This window comes from Lolium perenne, chromosome 4 (assembly GCF_019359855.2).
Source record: "Lolium perenne isolate Kyuss_39 chromosome 4, Kyuss_2.0, whole genome shotgun sequence".
Classification (NCBI taxonomy): Eukaryota; Viridiplantae; Streptophyta; class Magnoliopsida; order Poales; family Poaceae; genus Lolium; species Lolium perenne.
The window spans coordinates 20839924-20865515 of NC_067247.2; the positions used below are offsets into that span (position 1 = coordinate 20839924).

General features: G+C 42.8%; 1 protein-coding gene, 1 long non-coding RNA gene and 1 other non-coding gene across 4 annotated transcripts; all 3 read left to right on the top strand.

Annotated features, from left to right (window-relative positions):
• Nucleotides 1-1556: 1556 nt before the first annotated feature.
• On the top strand, nt 1557-4386 carry LOC139830445 (uncharacterized). Of its 2 annotated transcripts, none has more exons than XR_011742388.1 (5): nt 1557-1811; nt 1957-2176; nt 2556-3451; nt 3533-3682; nt 3875-4386. It is a non-coding gene; the product is annotated as an uncharacterized lncRNA (long non-coding RNA). The 2 variants fall into 2 exon arrangements; XR_011742389.1 differs by having other exon boundaries at nt 1960-2176.
• Nucleotides 4387-13701: 9315 nt separating this feature from the next.
• On the top strand, nt 13702-18509 carry LOC127291862 (wall-associated receptor kinase-like 1). The gene is made up of 5 exons (XM_071818489.1): nt 13702-14756; nt 15069-15575; nt 15923-16066; nt 16166-16929; nt 17768-18509. The coding sequence occupies exons 1-5, from the start codon at nt 13787-13789 to the stop codon at nt 18266-18268; spliced, it is 2886 nt and encodes a 961-aa protein (XP_071674590.1). The 5' UTR covers nt 13702-13786; the 3' UTR covers nt 18269-18509.
• Nucleotides 18510-18691: 182 nt separating this feature from the next.
• On the top strand, nt 18692-18776 carry TRNAL-CAA (transfer RNA leucine (anticodon CAA)). The gene has a single exon. It is a non-coding gene; the product is annotated as a tRNA-Leu (tRNA).
• Nucleotides 18777-25592: the final 6816 nt, after the last annotated feature.

Below are 25592 nucleotides of genomic sequence, written 5' to 3' on the forward strand. Positions count from 1 at the left end.
GCGTTTGGTGTAATCAAAGTACCTTTCCGGTATTAGTGATGTATATGATCTCATGGTCATAAGGACTAGGTAACTATGTATCGAAAGCTTATAGCAAATAACTTAATGACGTGATCTTATGCTACGCTTAAATGGGTGTGTCCATTACATCATTCATACAATGATATAACCTTGTTATTAATAACATCCAATGTTCATGATTATGAAACTAATCATCCATTAATCAACAAGCTAGTTAAGAGGCATACTAGGGACTCTTTGTTGTTTACATATCACACATGTACTAATGTTTCGGTTAATACAATTATAGCATGACATATAAACATTTATCATAAACATAAAGATATATAATAACCACTTTTATTATTGCCTCTTGGGCATATCTCCTTCACTTCTACTCTAGCTAACTAGCATGGTGGTCCTCACAAATGCGAGTGTATCATCTTTAGTTGGTTTCCGTAGAGAGGAGAATCGCCAGTGTCCAAATTACCAAAAAAACTATATATACATAGAAATTCACATTATGTGATAAAAATATAACATATTCTTTATCACCACTCATGCTAAATAAGTACCATGTGTGCAGACAATATCATCAATTGTCTATCATATTTTGTTTAATGATTATCAGGTTCTTTTCGGAAACATTATAATTACCATAGATATCATTAGTTGTCCATGATACAAAAATTTCATATACACTTAAGTTTAGTATGTGAGCTAGCTGGTTAAAATAAAAATAATTTATCCCCGTCGATATAAAGGTCGACTAAACAATAGGTATTTTAGTTTAACTATAATTTGATCTATCTACATATTGTTCCTTCATTAGTTTGGAAAATACATGACATTCTCACTGTGGTATGAAATACATGTCGTGTTAGACACAGAAAGTTTACATTACATAACTCTGAGCTTTGATTAGGAAATGAACATGTTATTAAAAAAATAGGGTATTATTTTAATCTCATATTTTGTGTTCTTACGTTATTTTTTCATGTTAAAGCAATACATTTGTGTATCATTAACTATGGTTGTCAATATTTGAATATTTGGATTGTTATTTTCCAATGAAAACAATATTATGTTTAACAATTTTCAACTCTCTCCCCACTAGCCCTACTCTATAGTCCAGTCATTCTATGACATATGTCATTGTATTTGGCATGTCACGTGACATGACTTCGCTGGTATGGATGGTATAGTTGTGGAATCTTAATAAAACATTTTTTTGCTTCCAAATGGTTATGAATTCTAATGGTGCGTCTCATTAAAATTTAAGGATAAGGAACCATATAAAATTTCTTGTAGAAACCATACAAAGTAACGTATAAGTATATGCAATCACATAAAGGGAAAGCCATACTGATTAGACATCAATATTCTCAAAACAAATTATGCTCAATGCAACTATATATTTCCAATTGAATGTGATTTACAGAAATACCTTATAAGACTTATAGTCTAAAAAATAAACAATGTACCTACACAGAAAATTCATATGAAGTAAAATTTAAAATGACTCTGAATTTCTTTTGAGTAAAAGTTGTTGCTTCTCGTGTAGTGATTCCATAGCTCAATTCTCGCCCAATTCTCGGCCGGCCGCCGCCGACGCCCCTCTCTTCTTCGTCCTCCTCTCCACGATCCGCGCGTCGCCACAGGAGAAGAGGAGGAGGAGGCCTTACAGGGCCGGCGAGGCGGCGCAGCCACGCAGGCGATTAATCCGCCGCCCCCTCCTCCTCCTCCTTGAGGCGCCTCCAACGGTGGCACCGCCCTCCCCTCTGTCTCCTCTGTCTCCTCTCGCAACTAAGGTACGCGCGTCAGTTCCTCTTCTCTTCTCTTGGTCGAACTGATGCTGGATCCGATTCAAATTCTTAGCCAGAATCATTTCAAATTCGCCTCTGACTCTCTCTCTCTCTCTCTCTCTCTCTCTCTCTCTCTCTCTCGCACCTGAAGAAGAGGGGCTGCTGCTTCCGGTGCTGCTATTATCTATAGTTGCAGAATAAGAAGGTGCTAGCATTGAGTTTTCCTCAGGGAGACAATCGCCTGCAATAATCGTCCTCTGCGGTCTCCTTAAGGGTTCGATAAAGGAATAAAAAAAGATCTGCAGGCCAGCTCATTGAGTTTCTCCATGGAGGCCAACAACAATAATAACAGCTCCCAGAGCCAGAGCCAAGTATGTCTCTCAGCGTCGCGCTGGCCCTCTCTTCTTGTATTACATGTTGATCTCTTTGTTCATAATTTGTTGCTTTCAGTTCTATTGATATTCCATTGTGCAAATACTATGTGGTATTCAGATCTGCAGCGCATGGGCTTCATCTTTTGTATTAACGATCTGAAGATATCACCTCAATATATGTAACTCACTTTATACAAACATAAATACATCACCTTGATGAATCTGAATGGCACCCAATTATCGATAGCAAGTGTATTTTGCTTTATCAAAGGCTAGATAGAGTATTGTCTTTGTCACTATGTAACTATTTTTCTGTTTGGGAATTCTCAATTCAGTTAGTGGCAGCTAAATAATGGATCCATAATTTATGTTGCAGCAACTGGAGGATGAAGATAGGCTCAGCATGCTGACTGATGATATTTTACTGTCTATCTTGGAGAGAGTCAGTACACGTCTGGCTGCAACGACATGTGTGCTCTCTACACGGTGGAGGCATTTGCCTTGGTTGCTGCCAGAAGTTATGATTGATGTCAAGGATTTCCTATCTGTTACACGCCCTAACCCTGTCGAGGCAAATGATATGGAGAAATCTATGGTGTCTTTGACCAAAGCAGCCAGGAGTTTCTTGGCTGATCATCAGAGAGGATCCACCATCTCAAGTCTGCATCTTAAGCTCTATTTAATCAACACTTTCTTGTGCGAAGTTGGCCCACTAATATGTGACGCAGTCGACAGCCGTTTGCTGAAAGAGTTGGATCTCTCCGTTCTTGACGAGACGGATATTTTGGACTATAGTGAGGAGGATATGCTGCAGCGAGCTCAAGAAATAGATGTTTTTTCAGTGCCTACCCTAGTGTGCCCCACTGCCTCACAAAGCTCACTCTATATAATGTAGGCTTTGACAAATTGGACATGCATCATGTCTTGTTTGACTGCTGCAACCAACTGAAGCATCTAATACTTGTACATTCTGATAGTGGTGCCAACTCCCTCTTTAAGATTGATGCACCAAACTCAAACCTCTGTGCTCTAAATATCTACAAGTGTCGCTTTGAGATAATTGAGGTTGTCTGCCTTCCGAAATTAGAGAAGTTCTTATGGAGTACTTGGGTATCTGAGTATGCCCCAGTAACCTTTGGTTTTGTTCCATCTCTTGGGGAATTAGAACTCTCATGTGGTTCATCATATGATCAATGTGAATTTAAATTAAGCGAGCTTCTACATGGAGTAACAGGCCTACATACTCTCACACTCGATTTCCAAGGAGAAAATGTAAGTACCATTACATTTTTGCTAAATGGTACCTTTTCTATGCTTGCAAACTAGTCATTCTTTATTTTATCCTGTGATCAGCTTTGGTTGCAACCTGAGATTGAGGGACTCTTCACCGCTTTCAACAAGCTAAGGAAGCTGTCAATACGTGGTATCTTTGTTGAATTTGACATTTTATGGACGATGGCCTTTCTTGTAGCAGCACCATCTATCGAAATATTACATATCGAGGTGATATTTGTTTTTCTGTATTTCATTCCTTCCACATTTAGAGCTTTAGTTTTCAAAGAAATAGCTGAAAGTCGATCAAAACTTTCCTTCCACATTTGCAGCTTTAGTTTTTTTTTAAAAAAAAAAATAGCGGAAAGTTGTTTAAAACTGGATTCCAATCACATATGTAATGAACTGGTCACATAAATACAGGTATGGGAACATTCATGCGATGTAGGTGACGCTAGACTTGACTCCTACCCTGAGAGAAGGACACCTCAGTGGGAAATGCGCCTTGGCGGCTCCGAGAACAGGCTTCTGAAGAATCTGGAATTCAATGGCTTTAAATCACTAGAGCAGCAGTTTACATTCATAAGATGTGTGTTGGAGCGATCTCCCAACATGCAGAAGATAGTTTTGAGAGGAGATGAGCAATGCAAGTACTGTGATGCCCTTGAGGAATCTCCTCATCCTTCGAAATTTCCAAAGAAAAAAGCTGATCAAGAAATGGTGGTTAAGCAGATTAGACATGGCACATTGTTGCCAGAGATAATTTTTAAAGAATGACATGTGCTGTAATAATATACTACTACCTACGTTCCAAATTGTAAGATGTTTTGGTACGCTATTTTAGCCTACTAGCCTACCAAAACATCTTAAAATTTGGAAATAAAGTAGCACTCCGTAGTATGGTACTCCCTCCGGTCCGGTATTTTGGACTCCTTGTGAAAAACTATTTGTTCCAAAATACCTAAGGAATAAGGCCTAATTTTGTTTAATTTCCTAATCAATTTTCTCCTAGATGTACTCCTAGCCACAACGTCTGCTTCTCTCTTCTTTTCCCTAGGTTGTGTGAAACGGTTTCCTTGCATGAGGTGGGCCAAAATGATGCTTCACTTGCCCACATTAATAGCGATATTTAATGGAAAAAATCAAAATGACATGCTGAGTCGTGGAGTTATACGGGAAAACGAGACTCAACTTAGCCAATAGTTTTGCACCTTGGTTGCGGTGTTATTTCTAATAAGCCCAGAATACCGGACTGGAGGGAGTAGTTAGTGATTGTATCTCTCAAAGCCAAACTAATTTGCTATACTTTAATGCTTTAATTAAGTTGTAAAAAAATAGTTTGTATTCCTGGTCGCAGACGATCTCAGATTTGCCTATGTCAACAGATAGCGTACACAACTAAGCTGAAATCATATTTATTATAGTAGTGCTCGGCTTCAGAGTTTTCCTTGTACTAGTTCTAGATGACCAATCTGTTCTTGAGCTAGCTTTCCGACCGTACGTACATATCGATCAGTTCTATTTTTTCCTTAAATCAACGATTAGTTTTGGAGTCAGCTTCTGTACGTCCAACCTGAACAAAAGTCAAAAGCACACAAAGAGAAGGACCGCTTGAAGCCTTACGTAGGTAAATGGGCTGCCAAAGATTGAAGCCCATACAAGCGATCCTTGAGCTCTTGAGCGAAACGACAGGTAGGGGGCGCGCGGGCGTCAGGGAGGAGAACCCTGCTTCGGGCTCGTGCTTCTTGGTGGCCCGATGGCCAGGATTAGCACAGACGGACGGGAGGAACCAGCGCCCAGCCCTATTCTCCGCTCAACGCGGGAGCGAGCGATCGCTCCGCTCAGAGCGGGATCGAGTTGGGCCGGCCCAGTACCGACGGAATTGGTTTTCCTTCGTTTTTTTTCTTCAGTTTTCTCATTTTCAACTGGTTTTTTATATGGTTCTGTTGGTTTTTTTTCTCCAGTTTTTTTTATTTTGCCGATTGGTTTTTTCTGAACTTTCGAAAATTTGTTTTTTTTTTGAATTTGAGCTTTTTTAAGTTTCAACATTTTTAGATTTGATTTTTTAAAAATTTGAACAATTTTTATTTCGAACATTTAGATATGAACATTTTTCGCGTTTGAACTATTTTCAGATTTCATAATTTTTTAAAAAAGTTGCATACTTTTTAATTTGAACTTTTTTCAATTTGGAACTTTTTCATATTTGAACATTTTTTAGTTTGAACATTTTCGAAATTTGAAGAAGTTCAGATTTTAAAATTGTTTTGATTTTAAAATTGTTTTGATTTCAAAAACATCAATATTTTTAAAATTGTTCAGGTTAAAGAAATGTTCCTTTTGGAAAATCGTTAAAATTTGAAAATTGTGTAGTTTTTTAAAATTGTTTAAATTCAAGAATCGTTCAAATTTAAAAAGTTCAAATTAGAAAATCTTTCAAATTAAAAAATGTTCAAATTCATAAATCGTTCAAACTTAAAATTGTTCAAATTCTAATTTTTTCCGTTCACGGCATATTTCCGTTCACGACATATTTCTGGTCACAACCTTTTTTCTGTCCCGTTCACGATATTTTTTTGTTCACAACTTTTTCTTTTTCACAATTTTTTTGTTCTTCGCAAATGTGTTCATGGCATTTTTCTGGGCACCTTCCTTTTCTGTTCTACATAAGTTGGTTCACGGCTTTTTCTGTTTAGGAAATTTTTCTGTTCACAACCTTTTTTCAATTCATGATCTTTTATTGTTCATGGATTCTTTTTTGTTCTTCGCAAATTTGTTTAGGGCTTTTTTCTAGTCACGACCCTTTTATGTTATTCATAAATTAGTTCATGGCTTTTTTTGTTCACGGAATTTTTCTGTTCATGGACTTTTTTCAGTTCACGAACTTTTTATTTCTTCTATTTTATTTTTGTTCTTTGCAAATTGGTTCATGGCCTTTAACTGATAAATTATTTTTTCATAAAAAATCGTTAGAATAAGATGAATGTTGTCATTAGAAATCGTTCACCGTAAATGAACAAATCGTTGCATAAAACTAATATGTTCGCATATTCAAATATTGTTCACGTGGTACGTTCAAATTTTTGAAGATCAACACAGTTGTCCAGGTTCTGGACTTATGAACTTCAACACATAGTAGTACTGTTTTTTTTAAGTTTGGTCCATTTCAAAAATATGTGACGTGAAGATCTATTACAATGTTTCTTTGTGAAGATTTACTTTCTAGCGAGGAACCAAGCGAGAGAAAAGAACGGCGAACCAGTCGAGTAAAAAAGCACGTGGAAAAAACTGAAGCAGACGAGAGAAAACAATGTGAAAAGAAAGAGCAAAGCAGGATAAACGATGGCTATTCCTATTCTCCGCTCATAGCGGGAGCGATGCGACGCTCCGCACAGGATGGATTATTTCTGGGCCGGCCCACTAACGAGGACAGCGTGTGTTTTCCGGTTTTCTTCAGTTTATTCATGGTTTTTTCTGTTTTCTTCAGTTTATTCATGGTTTTCTCGGTTTTTGATGGTTTTCCGATTTTTTGTCTGTCAGTTTCTTCGAATTTTCCAAAACTGAAATTTTTTAAATTTTAAATTTTCAAGTTTTTCTGAAGTTTTTAAAATCAGAACGAATTTTGAACATTTCGAAATTTGAACATTTTTTAGATTGAACAATTTTAGAATTGAACATTTTTAAATTTAATATTTTTCAGATTTTGACCTTTTCAAAATTCGAACATTTTTCACATCCAACAATTTTTAGATAACGATAGTTTTCAAATTCGAACATTTTTCAGATTCAAACGTTTTTTAGATTTGAACATTTGTAAAATATAAACATTTTTGATTCAGATATTATTCAAATTCGAACATTTTTTAGATTTGAACAAATTTTAGATCTAAACATTTTTTAATTCATTTTTTAGATTCAAACAATTTTTAAATTTGAATATTTTTCAATCCAATTTTTTATGAACATGAGTTCTGAAGCCTTATTTTAAAACATGAAACGTATGTGCGTACGTATACTCTACTGTGCGCTGAAATTGCCATGAAGCACGTACCCGTGCCTTGAACGAAGAAACGGGAAAAGATCTGCTCAGCCGAAATGGGCCGAGCCCATAGTTGCCAGGCTTATGCGGAGCCAATCGTCGCTCCGCTTAAAGCGGAGAATAGGGGCTCCCGGAACCAGCGCGTACGCATTTCGCCGAGCAGCTCTCCGGCGGGACCGTGCCGGTCGGCGTTCACCGGCGGCGACCCGCTTGGGATTCACCTCCTCCTCCTAGGGCGGCGGCTCCGTGCCGGTTAGTGGTCACCTCACTCCCTCTCCGATTACTCTGCACTGTTTGGCTTGTGCCCCCTGACAGCTCGGTAGCCCCAGCAATGGCAGCTTCTCGAACAACGCGACCTCCCGGTGAAGACGGCAGGACGGGAGCAGCGATGGGGGCGCGCGTTCGCTCGTTCTTGGTGGTGGCCGGCGGTCGCTCGCTTGCGCTTCGACGGCGAGGGCCAACGACGGCTTGCCTCGGTGTCGCGAGCAAGCAGCGATTCAAAATTTTCTTTGGACTACCTCGAAAAAAAAAAATTCTTTGGTGACCGTCAGCCCTATCCCTGCCACAGGTAATTTCTTCCGGCCCAGCACGACCACTCGAGCAGAGCTCATGTATTATTCCTGATTTCCCCATGTGAAACTGTGTGCAGGGTGTTAAACACTCTAGATCGATAGGTGTAGGATCTGTGCCGGTAGAGAGACAGTCTGTGAGCATTTACCTTATCCCTGGAGGACGACGAACCCGTCGGATTAGACATGGTGGCGATGGCGACGATGACGGTGTGAGGTTGAGGGAGAGAGGTGGCGGCGGAGCTTCCCGTCGGCACTGCACTAACCCTAATCGGTGGGTCTGGTGGGGCGAGTGGCTGCTCAGGGCAACCTCGTACCGTGTGCCACTGGCCCTCACCACTCTATATAGTGCAGGCGACAGGGGCCCACCAACCAGCGAACGGTTGGGCGCCCCCGATCAGGGCGCGGACGAGGTCAAGGGGTCGTGCCAGAGCCGTTGGGCTCTGGTGCGGTGGAGATCAATCCTAACATTCTCCCCCTTGATCTCAACTTTTCTTTTAACTTTATACTTTCACTTTATTCGTTTCATTTTGGATCAGTCCATAGGGCATGTTTCATCGTCACAGCTCTATTACCGATAGAATCAGACAGCCACAATACACTTCTCTGTTTTGAAACAAATTCTTTTACTTTTGGGCCTCTTATGATCCAGGATAGGTAAGACTTTCCCTTAAACCCATGCCGGCTACGTGTTCCTTGAACACGCTGGGTGGTAAGCCTTTCGTTAGCGGATCCGCAAGCATATCTTTTGTCCTTATATGCTCGAGACTTATTGCTTGATCCCGGACCTTGTGTTTCACAACATAATACTTAACCTCAATCGTTTCGTAGCATTACTCGACTTGTTGTTGTGAGCATAAAACTGCAGGCTCATTGTCGCAGTACATCTTTAGTGGTTTGTCAATACAATCTACCACTTTCAAGTCGGATATAAATTTCTTTAACCATAATGCCCGCCCCGTGGCTTCATAACATGCTATAAATTCTGCATACATCGTGGATGATGCAACTATGGTCTGTTTGGAGCTTCTCCACGAAATAGCTCCCCCTGCGAGGGTGAATACATATCCAGATGTGGATTTTCTATCATCTTTATCCCCCGCAAAATCTGCATCTGAATACCCTCTTATTTCTAGGGAATCAGATCTTCTGTATGTTAGCATGTACTTCTTTGTGCCTTTCACATAACGTAATGCCTTCTTTACCATTTTCTAGTGTTCAAAACCTGGATTTTCTTGATATCTACCGAGTACTCCGGTGATAAATGCTAAGTCAGGGCGAGTGCACACTTGTGCATACTGTAGGCTTCCAATAGCCGAAGCATATGGAACCGCTTTCATTCGATCGAGCTCGTATTGATTTTGGGGACTTTGATGTTTCCCAAAACTATCGCCCTTGACTATAGGGGCAGGTGTGGCACTGCACTTATGCATATTATACTTACTTAGAATCTTTTCTAAATAAGCCTTTTGCGATAGTCCTAATACTCCATTGTTCCTATCTCGGTGAATTTCTATGCCCAAAACATATGACGCTTCACCAAGATCTTTCATATCAAAATTTGAGGACAAGAACTTCTTTCTATCTTGCAGTAGACTAACATCACTGCTGGCAAGCAGAATATCATCCACATACAAGGTTAGGAAAATATATTTCCCACTTTTAAACTTTGCATAAACGCAATTGTCCTCAATATTTTCTTTAAATCCAAATCTCTTAATTGTCTCATTGAACTTTAGATACCACTGTCTGGAGGCTTGCTTTAATCCATATAAATGGATTTCTTTAGGCGGCATCCCATTTCTTCCTTGCCTTCCATGATGATTCATGTAGACATTTTCTTCTAAATCCCCGTTTAGAAATGCCGTCTTTACATCCATTTGATGCAACTCTAAATCAAAATGTGCAACTAGTGCCATGATGATTCTGAAGGAATCCTTACATGAGACCGGAGAAAATGTCTCATTGTAATCTATCCCTTCTCTTTGTGTAAATCGTTTTGACACAAGTCGTGCTTTGTACTTTTCAGGAGGTGGTTGTTGTTGCTCCCTTTCATGCTCAACAAATGGTTCATTCGTCTCCTGACGGACATGTTCCGAACTTTCACTCATCGTTGTCATGGGTGGAGTCACAACAGGCGCCTGCACCACAACAGGTGCACATGGTAGCGCAAAAAATGGCTCTTGAGTCATCGGATTAGGTGCATGCACCCTCTTCTCCTCAAGATCAATTTTCGGAGCTACCATGCTCCCCCTCATCATTTCGTCTTCTAAGAAGACATCATGTCTCGTTTCCACAAACTTTGTGTATTTCTCTAGACAGTAGAAATGATAAACTTTTGACTTTTCAGGATAGCCGATAAAATGGCAACTGACTGTTTTGGTATCTAACTTTGCGATATTTGGATTGAATACTTTGGCCTCAGTAGGGCTCCCCCACACTTTCAGGTGGTTTAGAGAAGGCACTCTCCATGTCCATAGCTCATACGGCGTTTTGGGCACCGATTTGCTTGGTACTCTGTTTAGAATGTGAATAGCGGTTTTTAACGCCTCAATCCACAATCCCATGGGTAGGGTGGAATAGCTCATCATACTGCGCACCATATCCATAAGGGTACAGTTGCGCCTTTCAGCTACCCCATTCTGCCGAGGTTCGCCCGGCATCGAGTACTGAGCGACTATTCCAGTCTCCTGTAGAAACCTTGCAAAAGGTCCAGGGACTTGGCCATATGGAGTATGTCGACCGTAGTACTCCCCTCCATCGAGTAATCATCCGTGAATGTTATGAACGAATCATAGCCATCCACACTTTTCACCGAAAATGGTCCACATATATCGGTGTGAATTATTTCTAGTGCTGCTGTGCATCGATTTGCACCTTTTTTTTAATTTGCTTTACAAATTTTTCTTTAATGCAATCGATGTGCTGTTTTATGGCTGAGAATTCTAATGGAGGAAGAATACCATTTTTAACAAGCCTTTCTATTCTCCCCCTTGAAATATGGCCTAAGCGACAATGCCATATTTCGACGATTCATCAGTTCTTTTCTTTTCTTTTGTTCTTTGTCCGACACGGACAACACTTTTTCTCATTCACTTTACACACAGACAATACCCACATAAGCATTATTACACCATATGGCACACTTGCCATGTCCTTCCTGTCAATGCGTACTTTTCTGTCACCAGTTGCTACAGCAGCTGGGTCGCACATATCTTTGAAGAACCAGTGAACTGGCTCTTTATTCTTTCAAGATACTTCCCTACGAAAGCACACTCTGCAATTGAGCCCACAATAGCGTTCTCAATTGTATTCTTTATAAATGGCACGTAGCCACTTTTTATTCTGCCATGCAGAATCATCTTTCTTGTCATTTCTGACTGGATCTTTTGGTCTGACCGACTGTGGGGAACGCAGTCCACCTCAGCCAAATCGACCTTCTTCTTCATTCAGTGTAGTTGTCACCTCTGAGGGTTGGAACATCCTTGATGCAACTTATCAAGTAGTACCCTCCTTTAAACCACAATGAAATGAGATCATAACAACAATTGCATGCAATAATTCAACGTTGGTCAAAATTAGAACATACAACTGTTTGTGCAATTAAAACTATATCACCGTTGGGCAGAAAATAGAGATAAATGCACACCTTATTGCAACAAAACATGATCATGTCATTAATAACGTTGGTCCAAAATAACATAATCATAATTCTCACAATAATCACTTTAATCATTTCTTTAAAATGTAACTTTAACTATTTGCAGCGGAAACTTTGAATTTGAACTTTTCAGAAGCATCTCTGTTACTTTTTAATTTTCTAAAACAAATATCTCGTTGGTTCAATTTGCTCAGAAAAAACTTAACAAAAATGCTTCTTTTACTATTGCAGCGGAAACTTTAACTTTAAACTATTAACTTTTCAACTTTTCAGAGACATAAACTTTCACTTTTAATTCCTGAACAAATATCACGTTGGTTCTATTTATTCAGAAAAAATCTAGACAAAAATAGGCCTAAAACTGACCTAAAATAGTCAAAAAAGCCTCTGAAGATAATTAACAGAAAAACTGTTAAAAAAAAATGGCCGCATGCCAGAAACCCGGCCCATGGCCTGCCCAGCATGGGCATTGCTTTTCTTTCGCCGCTCGGGGCGTCACTGTGTGGCCCACGCGGCCCGCGCACGCCACGCGGCGCTCACGCTGCGGCTTGCCACGCGGCTTTGTCGGCACGCGGCCGGCACACGGCCCACCACGCGGCCCGTACGCGGCCTCGACGCGGCCTGCCAGGGACGCGGCTAGGGTTTTGATCCTGGCCGTTGATTTCGATCGGACGGCCGTCCTTTCATATCGGGAGAACAAAACCGCCCCCAACCGGCCGCCCCTGCTGAAAAACCCTAAAAACATTTGCCCCTTGCTCCGTCTCCCGCTCGCTCGCTCGCGGCGGCGGAGATAAAACTCCGGGCGCCCGTGGCCGGCACCACGCCGGCGACGGCGAGCCCACCACGGCGGCGGCTCGGTGGTATTCAGCCCCGACGAGCTCCCCTCCTTTCCTCTCTGTATCCGGCGGCGGCGCGGAGGCTTCACCTCCCGCCCGCGAGCGCGGCCATGGCGGCTCGTCGGCGACGGCAGGCTCTCCCGCCACTTTCCCTTCTCTGCCTTTTCCATTCTCACTATTGGGGTTAGGGTTTGGTTGCGGGGATCTTCACAAGATCTATCCTGTTCATACTTTTCTACCCGAAAAAACACAGATCTACACACTACCTCGGCTCTGATACCAATGTTAAACACTCTAGATCGATAGGTGTAGGATCTGTGCCGGTAGAGAGACAGTCTGTGAGCATTTACCTTATCCCTGGAGGACGACGAACCCGTCGGATTAGACATGGTGGCGATGGCGACGATGACGGTGTGAGGTTGAGGGAGAGAGGTGGCGGCGGAGCTTCCCGTCGGCACTGCACTAACCCTAATCGGTGGGTCTGGTGGGGCGAGTGGCTGCTCAGGGCAACCTCGTACCGTGTGCCACTGGCCCTCACCACTCTATATAGTGCAGGCGACAGGGGCCCACCAACCAGCGAACGGTTGGGCGCCCCCGATCAGGGCGCGGACGAGGTCAAGGGGTCGTGCCAGAGCCGTTGGGCTCTGGTGCGGTGGAGATCAATCCTAACACAGGGGAGTAGGAGACAGTCCTCCTATTGGTACTTCCCCGGCATGGCCGCATGGGTGAGCAGTCTAGTTCTCTCCCCAGGAAGGAACGTATCTCCTTCGACTCCAAACAGTCTCTTCAGTCATGGTGTGTCCATCGATTTAACTCCTCATTTTACAAGCCAGGATGTTCAGTCAGAAATCACATGGTATGTGCACAACTGCACATCTCTAATTGTGCATCCACTAGAACATGACTAGTTGCTCGCACTCACGATCACGCGTCGTCGTATCCATCTTGCCTTTTTGTGACCGTAACTAGCACGAGTCAAATGCGTCTTGCGTGCATCTGTGTCACCCCAAGCAGAGGTCTCCAAGTCTTGCTCAACATCGCACAAGTCAGCAAACTTTTATTGTAGATGTTGATGTATGGAGTGCACACAGATGACCAATTCATGACCAAGTGGAATTGTCTGTTCCCTTTTTGATGTACCCATGGTCACGCGGCCCGTCTGGTTGACGACAAGGTGGTCTAAAATTTATATGCAAGAAAAGTCTTCCATGCTCTGAAGAAAAGATACATATGGTATACAACCTTCCCCCAGTTGCTATGCAAATCACTCTCTCCCACCTCATGGGTTCAACGAACAGAACTGTATTAGCTAGCAGGCAGCTGTTGTTGCTGATGGCGTGGAGCCTAGCACCCACTGCCATGAACATCAAGGTGGCATCTGCAACCCCTCCTTCTGCCGCTAGCCTTGCGCACTGCCCCAAAACCTGTGGTGATGTGAGCATCTGGTACCCCTTCGGCGTTGGGCCAGGCTGCTTCCGGCAAGGCTTCGAGCTCATCTGTGACACCGCCACTCAGCCTCACAAGCTCTTCCTTGGGAACACCACCACCCAGGTGACCAGCCTCTTCCCTTCAGGAACTGTCCTTGCATCAGTCATGTACACCATCCCCCCCATGGCGCTGGGCACTGGCACCTACAACCTGTCCTGGGAGTCTCCAGGAAGGAACCTTAACATCGTGACCTACAATTACCTGGCGTTTCTTGGCTGTGGCGTCGGGGTCTATCTATTCCACCCTGACACTGGTGGCCTTGTCGGCCATTGCACGGTCAAGTGTGCCTCCGTGGCGAGCATGACCGTGGCAACTGAAGGGGGGATCTGCAATGGCATGGGCTGCTGCACCGTCACTTTCCCCGTGTTGTTTCGACGGTTTAAGGTGACCATCATCAAGAACAACGAGACGGTACCACAGCCATTCGCCAATATAACCATCAAGGCCTTCTTGACATTCCGCTCGTATAAGTTTAGTATTGCGGATCTGTTGTCTGACAAGATAAATGCGAGCACTGTTGGTGCTTCCTCTGCATACCTCTCGACTGTAATCACGGACAAACCCAATTGTGCAAGAGCATTGTCCGATGATAACACACAGTATGCCTGCGGCAGTAGCGACTGTGTGGATGTGCCAAATGGAGGCTACTCATGTACCTGCTCTGGCAGTTCCGACGATGGCAATCCATACCTTCCTGATGATTGCAAACAAGGTACTTGCAAACACTCTAGCACTAAACCATGCCCAATGTTTAAGATTGTTTGCTCATCCAATGTTCTGATGTTCAAGAATATACTGGAAGTTTTAATAGTTTTCTTCAACAATTGGAATATATTAATATCGCTAATATACTACCTCTGTTCCAAATTAGTTGACGTTGATATTTAGTACAAATCAGCGTCAATTAATCTGGAACGGAGGGAGTACCGATAATATGGGACCTGAACTATAAATTTATAGAGTGGTTAATTTATTCGCTGGCTCTTATCTTATCACACATACTAATATTTCTTAACTGGAACAGAGTATAACCCTACCCCCAAACTGAATTGTTCAAGATCATGTGGTAGCATGAACATTCCTTTCCCTTTTGGGATTGAACCAGGCTGTTATGCTACAAGGAGATTTCAACTAAATTGTGCATCCAATCGCACTCTTATTGGCAGACCACCTGCAAAATATGAAGTGACAAATATTTCATTAGATGATGGACTCCTGTATGTTAATAAGCTTTCTGAGTTTGAAGATGCTAATACGAAATATCTATCAGTATACTATGGTGGCTCTGTATATTTTAGTCAGCAACTAGTATATGGGTTGGATAAGTCTGATTTATCTGAGGAGTTTGCTGTGTGGAGGTGGTCTGCGACCAATCTTACATGTGAAAATGCAAAAAGCGGCAGTGCATATGCATGCCGTAGCACACATAGTGAGTGCCTTGGTGTCACAAATGGGAAACTCTACATTGGTTATCGTTGCAAGTGCTCTCTTGGCTTTGAAGGAAATCCTTACGTCCAAAGTGGATGCATAGGTACGTCTTCTTGTAGTTTAGTGTGTTCTGTTTTGTGGTATGCGGCAGAACTATGGAGATTTATCATCGAATTGCCAAGTAAATTGATATGTTATACATGGAATTTTATGGTATGCTGTTTGCAGATCTTAACAACTTTTTAGTAAACGAAGGAAAATAGGACCATAAAATGATATATTGTCATGGAGATTTAACATGGAATTTCCAAGGGAAGTGATTGTTATCTGTAGAATTATATGGTATACCGTTCTCAGATATTAACGAGTGCTCACTCCAAAGAAAGAAAAGAGGGTCATAAAATAATATATTATACAACACCAATTTACATTTTGGCCTTTTATTTGCAGATATTGATGAGTGTCTGATACCCAATAACTGTAATGGGATATGCTATAACCTGAAGGGAAGCTTTCGTTGTTGCCCTCATGACACGTATTTTGATCTGATAGGAAAACAATGCACTCCCAATAAGCGGCAAAATCTTATTTTGGGTATGTCAGTGTTAGGTCTTTCTTACTGTTCGCTGTGTTGTGTATTCCGATTGTCATAGAACTACATTAAAACTTCATTTGTTGCAATTACTCATGTAGGAGTTGCTACTGGGATTGGCAGTGGTTTTGGTGTTCTAGCTATTGCACTGAGTACAATTGTAGTAGTGAGAAGATGGAAAAGAGACACTCAAAAGAAAATCCGAAGAGCATTCTTCAGAAAAAACAAAGGCCTACTCCTGGAGCAGCTAATCTTATCCACAAGTGAAAGTGTTACCCACACCACAAGGATATTTTCTTTGGAAGAGCTAGAAAAGGCAACCAACAACTTTGATCTAACACGCATTCTCGGGCACGGAGGCCATGGCACCGTCTACAAGGGGATTTTATCCGACCAAAGAGTGGTGGCTATCAAGAAGTCCAAGATTGTTGAGCAGAGTGAAATAGACCAGTTTGTCAACGAGGTTTCCATCCTGTCCCAGATCATCCATCGCAACGTCGTGAAACTCTTTGGGTGCTGCCTTGAGTCTGAGGTGCCGCTTCTTGTGTACGAGTTCATCTCTAATGGCACACTACATGACCTCCTCCATGGTGATCCGGGTGCCAAATGCTCGTTGACTTGGGACGACCGTATCAGAATTGCTCTGGAGGCTGCAGGGGCGCTTGCTTACCTCCACTCGTCTGCTGCAATGCCTATCTTTCACAGAGATGTGAAGTCAGCCAACATACTCTTGGATGACACTTTCACCGCGAAGGTTTCGGACTTTGGTGCCTCCAGGTCCATTTCCATTGATCAGACTCATGTGGTTACAATCGTGCAGGGGACATTCGGGTACCTCGATCCAGAATATTACTACACTGCAGTGGCGGAGCTTGAAAAAAATCCTTGGGCGGGCCAGGCTTAAAGAAACACCATAAAATTGTTCTGAGATATCCTCACCTCTTCAATAGATATTAATCATTGATCAAATCTTTTTGTTCCATTGGTTACAAAATCAGCAGATGAATACATATATCTAATATTACGATGTATCAAAAGAAGCTACACAAAAATAAGCATACGTATATCCTTTTTTTTTCAATACAAAATCTATGAGTGACCTTTCCGATTGTTGTTGGCTGTTGCATTTTACAAAATTGAAGAAGAAATTCCCAATTTAGTAAACAATGAACAACAAATATGCTATAAATTTCTACTCCATGAACAATGAACATCTAAGAATTTAGGAAAATAAATACGATTCTGTAGTATGTAACTCGGGCAGGGAATTGGAGAAGAAATGTGATTGATTCTGTCCTGGGTTTGGTCTCACTTTTCAGGCAGGAAAATCGCTCGGTCTCAGGCTGGCAGCGTGGCCCCGTGCCCTTGCAGTGTGTCCGTGGCTGCGGGCTGCGACGACCCCCTGGCCGACCCCCGGCTGCTAGCGGCGGCGCGGCACTGCTTTGCCTCCTCTGCTCCACCACTTCCCCCTGATTCCCCCTCTATTTTTGTCCAATTGCAAAACCTAGCGAGGAGAATCCATGGCGATAGCTTCCGTCCAGTCTCGGGACTGAGAGGATAGCTGACTAGAAGACAACGTAGGTAATGCGTGCTGGTGGGCTAGGCCTTAGATGTATAGGGGTTACAATTTTTTGGCAAAAAAGCTGGGCGGGCCATGGCCCAGTTCGGCCCCAAAGGAGCTCCGCCAGTGCTACACTGGACAGCTAACCGAGAAGAGCGACGTCTACAGTTTTGGTGTGATACTTGTCGAGCTACTAACAAGGAAGAAGCCAATTTTCCTCAACTGTCTTGGTGATAAACAGAACTTGGGTCATTACTTCCTTCGAGGGCTAAGAGATGACACTGTCATGGATATAATTGATCCTCAAGTTGTGTATGAGTCTAGCCAAAGCGAGATTGATGAGATCGTATCGGTTGCGGAGACGTGCTTAAGGAATAAAGGAGAACAGAGACCTAAGATGAAAGAAGTGGAGTTGAGGCTGCAGCTGCTGAGAGCTAGGAGACCTCCTAGAACACACAACGAGGAGTCGCAATGGGACAGCGAGGCCAAGCCTCTGTTACCTCCAACGAAGTCCAAGTCTACGTCTCTGGTCATGGAAAAGAATGTTGAGCTTGGCATTGTCGCTAATCCGGCGTCGCAGGCTCTGTCTAGGTGCTATACCATGGAGCAGGAAATGATATCTTCATCTGAATTTCCCCGTTAGATGTAGGTTTTGTTAAACCAAACTCACCGAGTGTTTTGTTTTATTATGTAAATACAATACCTTGTTGCTTTTAGTACTCGCTCCATAATGCATCACAGATTCAGTCTCTGTAACTAGTGACCAAGGGGTGGATAGTGTCAAAATGTGTACCCGAGATTCAGTATAAGAATGTGTTCAGGATGTTCATTGTAAGAATGTGTACACGATGTTCAGTGAAAGAAACACGTGGTTGTCTTGTTTATTCCCTCGAATTTCGTTAGCCAGGAATGTGGGTGAAGAACTACTAGAATTTCCTGTTATTTTGCTCGATTCTTTCCTCTGAAAGGCTTCTGACCTGGAGCGTCTGGGTAGAGCAATTTAATATTGCACCCAGGTTTTAGCTACAGCATACATATTACCACGGTTGCCGTTTCTCACAACAAGGTCGATATGTCCGAGTGGTTAAGGAGACAGACTCAAAATCTGTTGGGATTTGCCTGCGCAGGTTCGAATCCTGCTGTCGCAGATTGTTTGTTCGGTGACCATGTTTTCCCCTCCACTTGAGCACACTTCGACTAATGTTTTGTAGGACTTGGTGAATGGTGATTGTCTTGTCACGGTGTACAACTCTTTTTTTTAGACTATACAAGGTGTAAGAACTTAGGTAGTAAACTCTCGTGTTTACTCTTTAGCAAATGACATTGCACGGTTCATGCCACAACATGGCAACTTCACATCCCACGAGAAAAATGTCTTGGTCCATGTAATTTGAATATTTAGACTATACAAGGTGTAAGAACTTAGGCAGTAAACTCTCGTGTTTACTCTTTAGCAAATGACATGGCACGAGAAAAATGTTTTTTTTTTTTTGAGAATTGCTCTGCATTTATATCACGAAAAGATATAAAGTTGTTGACCCTTACAATCATAGAGAAACACAAACACAAAGTACCAAGAACACCTAGAACACCCTAAGTGATGAGGACATCCCTACCTCACTACTACCTCCGTCATTGCAAGCTGAAGATGAACCTGCTGTGAAGCTCAAGTCCAATGAAGTTCGGATTGGACCAATTACAAGGGCTCGTGCGAAGCTACTTAAACAACAGGTGAACTTGTTTCTAAACGGTACTTTGATTGATGAGAACTTTATACCGCCTAAGTCCTATTACTTATGTATCATCAGGTATCAAGAGGAGACGAGCATCGCACGAGGAGAGGAGCAGCTGGACATGAAGACGGACGTCAAGATGGCAGTGAAGATGGACATGGAGCTGGACATGAAGATATCTCATGAACGCGCGAGGGAGGAGCGGGAGGCATGCGCGAGAGGAGAAGACGACGTCCGGGTCCGTAACCCGGTCAGACCAGCCCCTCAGACGGACCGCCGGTCCACAGGCCGACCGGTCGGCAACCGGCCGCCAACCGGATGAGTTTTCTCGTACCGGGCAAAAATCGGAAAGTTGCGAAGTTTCCGGTTTCCGCCCGGTTGACCGGACCACCGACCGGCCCGCCCGGTCCACAGCCCGGTCGACCGGATCCCAGACCGGACGCGTCCGAGTCTGTCTCGACCAGATCTATTCTGGGTCGGTTTTCTTTGTATCTTTTCGACCAGAACTTGTCCCGGACGCCTATATAACTGTCCAGGACGCCCCCTAGCTGCTTTAGACCACGTTTAAGATAAACCCTAGTTCTTAGTTGTTTGCTCTGCAAAACTATTGAATTCCCTACACCATATTGCTTGATATTGTGTAGATCCTGATAAAGTCTTGTGTGATCTGCTGTTCCATTGGGAATTAGACGATTGCAACTTACCGCTTCGTGGTCGGCGGCTACGTGCGCAAGTGTGTGGAGTTGCGAATATCTTGCAGGGTTGAGAGCTGTTGCATTGGCGACAGGGACCAATCGAGAGAACTCGTTGCGTCATACAAGTTACCATCCACTACATCGTCGTGTTCCTCCGCTGCTATCACCCCGTGATCATCATCACCACCGTTGCTTACTGAGAAGATCGGGCCACCCCTTATCATCTTGGTATCAGATTTCCAGTTTTCCTCGGTAAGCCATCCACAATCCACCCCATAGTTGAGTTGTGAGTGTTTTCCTATCCAGAAAAAGCCAAAAAAAGTTAGGGTTAGGGTTTGCCATAGCCTTAGATTGCACTAATTTCAAGTTTTAGTTGCTTTTCGTAGTTGTTTTTGCGTATCTTTGTCTATCATCTAGTTGTTAGGGTTTGAGTCTCTACTTTCATCTAGTTTTAGTTTTTGTTACTCCGAGTCCACATAGCGTACAGTGTGCTTTTCCCAGCCATAGCCACAGCCTATCGATATACGTGACTAGGAACTTCCCCAGAAGAGACTAGTTTTACCGCTCGTCAGGCTGCTCATTAGGGTTTGGTGCTTTGCATACTTTGTTGGCCGTGTTATCAAGGAGTTGAGTCAAAACAAATCAAAAAAAAAGAGAAAATTGAAAAGAAGCAAAAAGAGCTACATAGCTGCGTGTGTTACAACAAGAAAAATCCAAAAAGAAAAGTGAAGTGCTAGTTGATTCAAGTGAAGGCCTAAGTTTACTTTACTGCACCCGTAGTTGAGCAATCTTGTGCCTGTCTCGTTGAGCTTTGCTAGCGTCTCTCTAGTGCATTGCAACCTTGTTCCCACATATAGTTGCATTGCCCCATTATATCGCCTTGTGTGAGTATCATTGGTTATCTACGGTCAGCGCTAGAGCTTGTTATTGGTGCAAATAGGTAGCCCACCTACAGCCCCACATATATCCTGCTTTGCCGTGTGATTTGTTCTTATACCCTTGATATTCGCTTCGCTACATTCGTGCACTAGTTGTTACTACAAGTGGTAAGCAACTCTAATTTACTTTGGAACGGTAAGATCTCCTTTTCTTATCAGTTGTTGAGTGAGTTGTGAGCGTACCACCATATATTTTTTGATTTAGTGCACTAATCTACTAATGATGTCTGCTAGTGATCATAAACTTGTTAACCAGGAACACAAGAGTGCTGCAGATATCATCACATGGAGGGAGTATGAGGCTCTTCGTAATGAGATGCGACGTGAATTCCGCGCTCAGGATGATGAGCTTCAGGGGACGGTCCAAGAGATCTCCCAAAAGTTGGATGCTACACATGTGACCGTCACTACAATGCAAGATCAAATGACGGATGTACAGCGTACTCTTGCTGATTTGCGCTTGGCTGTTGAGAATTTGACCGCGCAACAACGGCACGACAATGATGATGATCCTGAGCTTCAAGATGACGCACACAATGCTCGTGGTGCGCCACGTGGTTATCGTCCTCGCGGTTGGGCTCCACTTGGCCGCAATGGTCGTGGACAAGATGAGGAAGATGGATTGGGTAAGCCCAAATTCTCTATACCCAAGTTTGAAGGAGGTGCTGATGTTGAAGAATACCTCACTTGGGAGCTCAAGATTGAGAAGTTGTGGAATCTACATCCGCACTACACTGAAGATAGAAAGATCAAGCTTGCTTCTTCTGAATTTGATGGCTATGCATTGCGTTGGTGGGATGCTTTTGTTCGTAATCGTGAAGAGGATGGTGAACAACCTATACGCACATGGCTTGCTATGAAGGAGGCGATGACTTCTCGCTTTGTGCCTACAAATTACTTGCGGAATATATATGATAAGCTGACTCTATTGAGACAAGGTGTGAAGACTGTCGATGAATACTACATGGAGATGGAGATGCTAATGCAGCGTGGCCGTGTCCGTGAGTCTCTTGAGATGACAATGCAGCATTTTCTGAATGGTTTGAAGTATGATATCAAAGGCATTGTTCGTCACTATAGTTACACCAATATGAATCAATTGTTACATCATGCAAGAGAAGCTGAATCACAGTTGGCTGACGAAGCAAAGATCAAAGGACGAGCTACAGGAGCTGGGCGTTACACACCCCGCGTGGCCCCATCTACGGCGCCGGCGCCTTCGACGCGCTCCGCCCCTTACTCTACTCCGCTTAGTAAACCGGTTTCCAATGTGTCTAACACAAAGAAGTCCGAATCAGCTGCAAGTACGAGTGGCTCTAATGTGTCTACTGCGCGTAACCGTGATATGGTTTGTCACACATGTGGTGGCAAAGGCCACTTCAAGAGAGATTGTCCTAACCGTAAAGTTATGATTATCAATGAGGACAATGAGTATGAGACTGGAGATGATGTTGATCCTAATGCTCCAGAAGATGATGACTATGACACTGATGGTGAAGATGCATATCCGTCTGATGCCCGCACCATTGTTGTGTCGCAGCGTGCTCTTAATGTGTTGCCTAGTGCATCTACTCAGCGCTGCAATTTGTTCCAAACAAAAGCTTTAGTTGGTCCTGACAAGGCTTGCAAGGTCATTATTGATGGCGGGAGTTGCCGCAATTTAGCAAGCAAGGAGTTGTGTACCAACCTGAAGTTGAAGTATCTACCGCACCCGCATCCATACTATATTCAGTGGTTGAGCGACAATGGTGAAATGAAGGTAAACCACATGGTGCGAGTTGAATTTGCTATTGGACCGTATAAGGATTGCATTGATTTTGATGTGGTTCCTATGACGGTGTGTCACCTACTATTGGGTCGGTCTTGGCTCTATGACCGTTCTGTGCAACACAATGACCGTGCCAATACATATCACTTGGAGTTCAAGGGCAAGAAAATCAACTTACAACCTATGACACCACAGCAAATTGTCAATGAGTCTCGTCAGAAAGTTGAAGTGAACTTGGAAGATGCATCTTTAGATAGGCGAGAGAATTGTAATGTTGTGAGTGATATAACGAAAAGTGAGAGAGTGAATTCCTTAGTCTCATTAGCCACCAAAGAAGACATGAGAGAATTTAGTGAGGATCCTACAGCCATGCCTCTTGTGCTTTTATACAGGGGTACGGTTTTGGTTTCTAACGACATGACCCCACTTTCTCTTGGTGTTTCTAATGTTTTGCAGGAATTTGGCGACATGTTTCCGGATGAGGTACCCGCAGGACTTCCACCATTGCGAGGTATTGAGCATCAAATTGACTTGATTCCCGGAGCTTCGCTACCCAATTGGGCACCATATAGAACGAACCCCGAAGAAACGAAGGAGATACAGAAGCAAGTACAAGCGCTACTCGACAAAGGTTATATCCGCATAAGCCTTAGTCCTTGTGCTGTTCCTGTTATTCTAGTTCCTAAGAAAGATGGTACATGGCGTATGTGCGTAGATTGTAGAGCTATAAACAATATCACTATTCGATATCGTCACCCTATTCCCCGTTTAGAGGATATGCTAGATGAATTGAGTGGTGCTGCTGTGTTCTCTAAAATTGATTTGCGTAGTGGTTATCATCAAATTAGGATGAAAGAAGGGGATGAGTGGAAAACAGCCTTTAAAACAAAATTTGGTTTATATGAGTGGTTAGTAATGCCTTTTGGTCTAACTAATGCACCTAGCACTTTCATGAGACTAATGAACCATGTTTTGCGTGAATTTATTGGCAAGTTTGTGGTTGTGTACTTTGATGACATATTAATCTACAGCCGCAATGAATCTGATCATACTATACATATTCGACATGTTTTGCAAGTGTTGCGTGATAATAAACTCTATGGTAATCTTGAGAAGTGCACGTTTTGCAAAGATAAGGTCATATTTCTGGGTTATGTTGTCTCTAAACATGGAGTAGAGGTAGATGTGTCTAAAATTGAAGCTATTCAAAATTGGCCTACTCCCATGAATGTGAGTCAAGTAAGAAGTTTTCATGGTCTAGCTGGGTTTTATAGAAGATTTGTGCCCAACTTTAGTACTATTGCTGCACCTTTGAATGACTTGACTAAAAAGGGTGTTCTATTTGAGTGGGGCGCAGCCCAAGATCATGCTTTTGATGAACTTAAGAGATTGTTAACTTCTGCACCGTTGCTTGCACTTCCTGATTTCAATAAGCAATTTGAGATTGAATGTGATGCTAGTGGTATTGGAATTGGTGGTGTGTTGATGCAAGAGGGTCGCCCAATTGCATATTTTTCTGAGAAACTATCTGGTGCTAAGTTGAACTATCCTATCTATGATAAAGAATTGTATGCTTTAATTAGAGTTCTTGAGGTTTGGCAACATTACTTGTGGCCAAAAGAATTTATCATACATTCTGATCATGAAGCTTTGAAATACCTGAAAGCTCAGTCTACTTTGCATAAGCGTCTTGCTAAGTGGGTTGAGTTCATTGAGTCTTTTCCATACATTATTAAGCATAAGAAGGGAAAAGATAATATTGTTGCTGATGCTCTATCTAGGAAGAATATGCTATTAACTCAACTTGATGTTAAAATTCCTGGATTAGAAGTGCTATGTGATTTATATGCTACTGATCATGATTTTGCTGAACCATATCGCTTATGTGCTCTTGGTAAAGCATGGGACAAATATCACATACACGATGGGTTCTTGTTTAGAGCTAACAAACTATGTGTTCCAGAATCGTCTGTGCGTTTGCTCTTATTACAGGAATCACATGCTGGAGGTTTGATGGGTCACTTTGGGCGTGAGAAGACGCTACTCATGCTAGCTGACCACTTTTATTGGCCAAAGATGAGGCGGGACGTGGACAGGTATGTGAAGAGGTGCATTACTTGCAACAAGTCCAAGTCCAAGCTGAAGCCTCACGGTTTGTATACTCCTTTACCGGCACCTACTACACCTTGGGAGGATATTAGTATGGATTTTGTGTTGGGTTTGCCGCGTACTAAGAGAGGCCATGATTCTATATTTGTGGTAGTGGACAGATTTTCTAAGATGTCACACTTTATTGCCTGCCACAAAAGCGACGATGCGTCGCATATTGCTAACCTATTTTTCAGGGAAATTGTTCGACTACATGGAGTCCCGAAGACTATTGTTTCTGATCGTGACGTGAAGTTTATGAGCTACTTCTGGAAGACGCTGTGGGGAAAGCTAGGGACAAAGCTACTGTTCAGTACTACTTGTCATCCCCAAACTGATGGTCAAACTGAGGTGGTGAATAGAACATTGTCAAAATTATTGAGATCCATGATCAAGAAGAACCTGAAGGAGTGGGAAGATTGTTTGCCGCATGTGGAGTTTGCTTATAACAGGGCGGTACATTCTACCACGGAGCTGTGTCCTTTTGAGGTGGTGTATGGTTTCAAACCCATTACTCCACTTGACTTGTTGCCTTTGCCCATACATGAGAGAGTTAATATGGAGGCATCCAAGAGGGCAGATTTTGTGCGAAAGATCCATGTGAAGACTAAAGAGTTGATAGAGAAGAAAGGCAAGAGCAATGCTGCAAGGATGAACAAGAAGCGTAAGGAGATGTTGTTCAAGC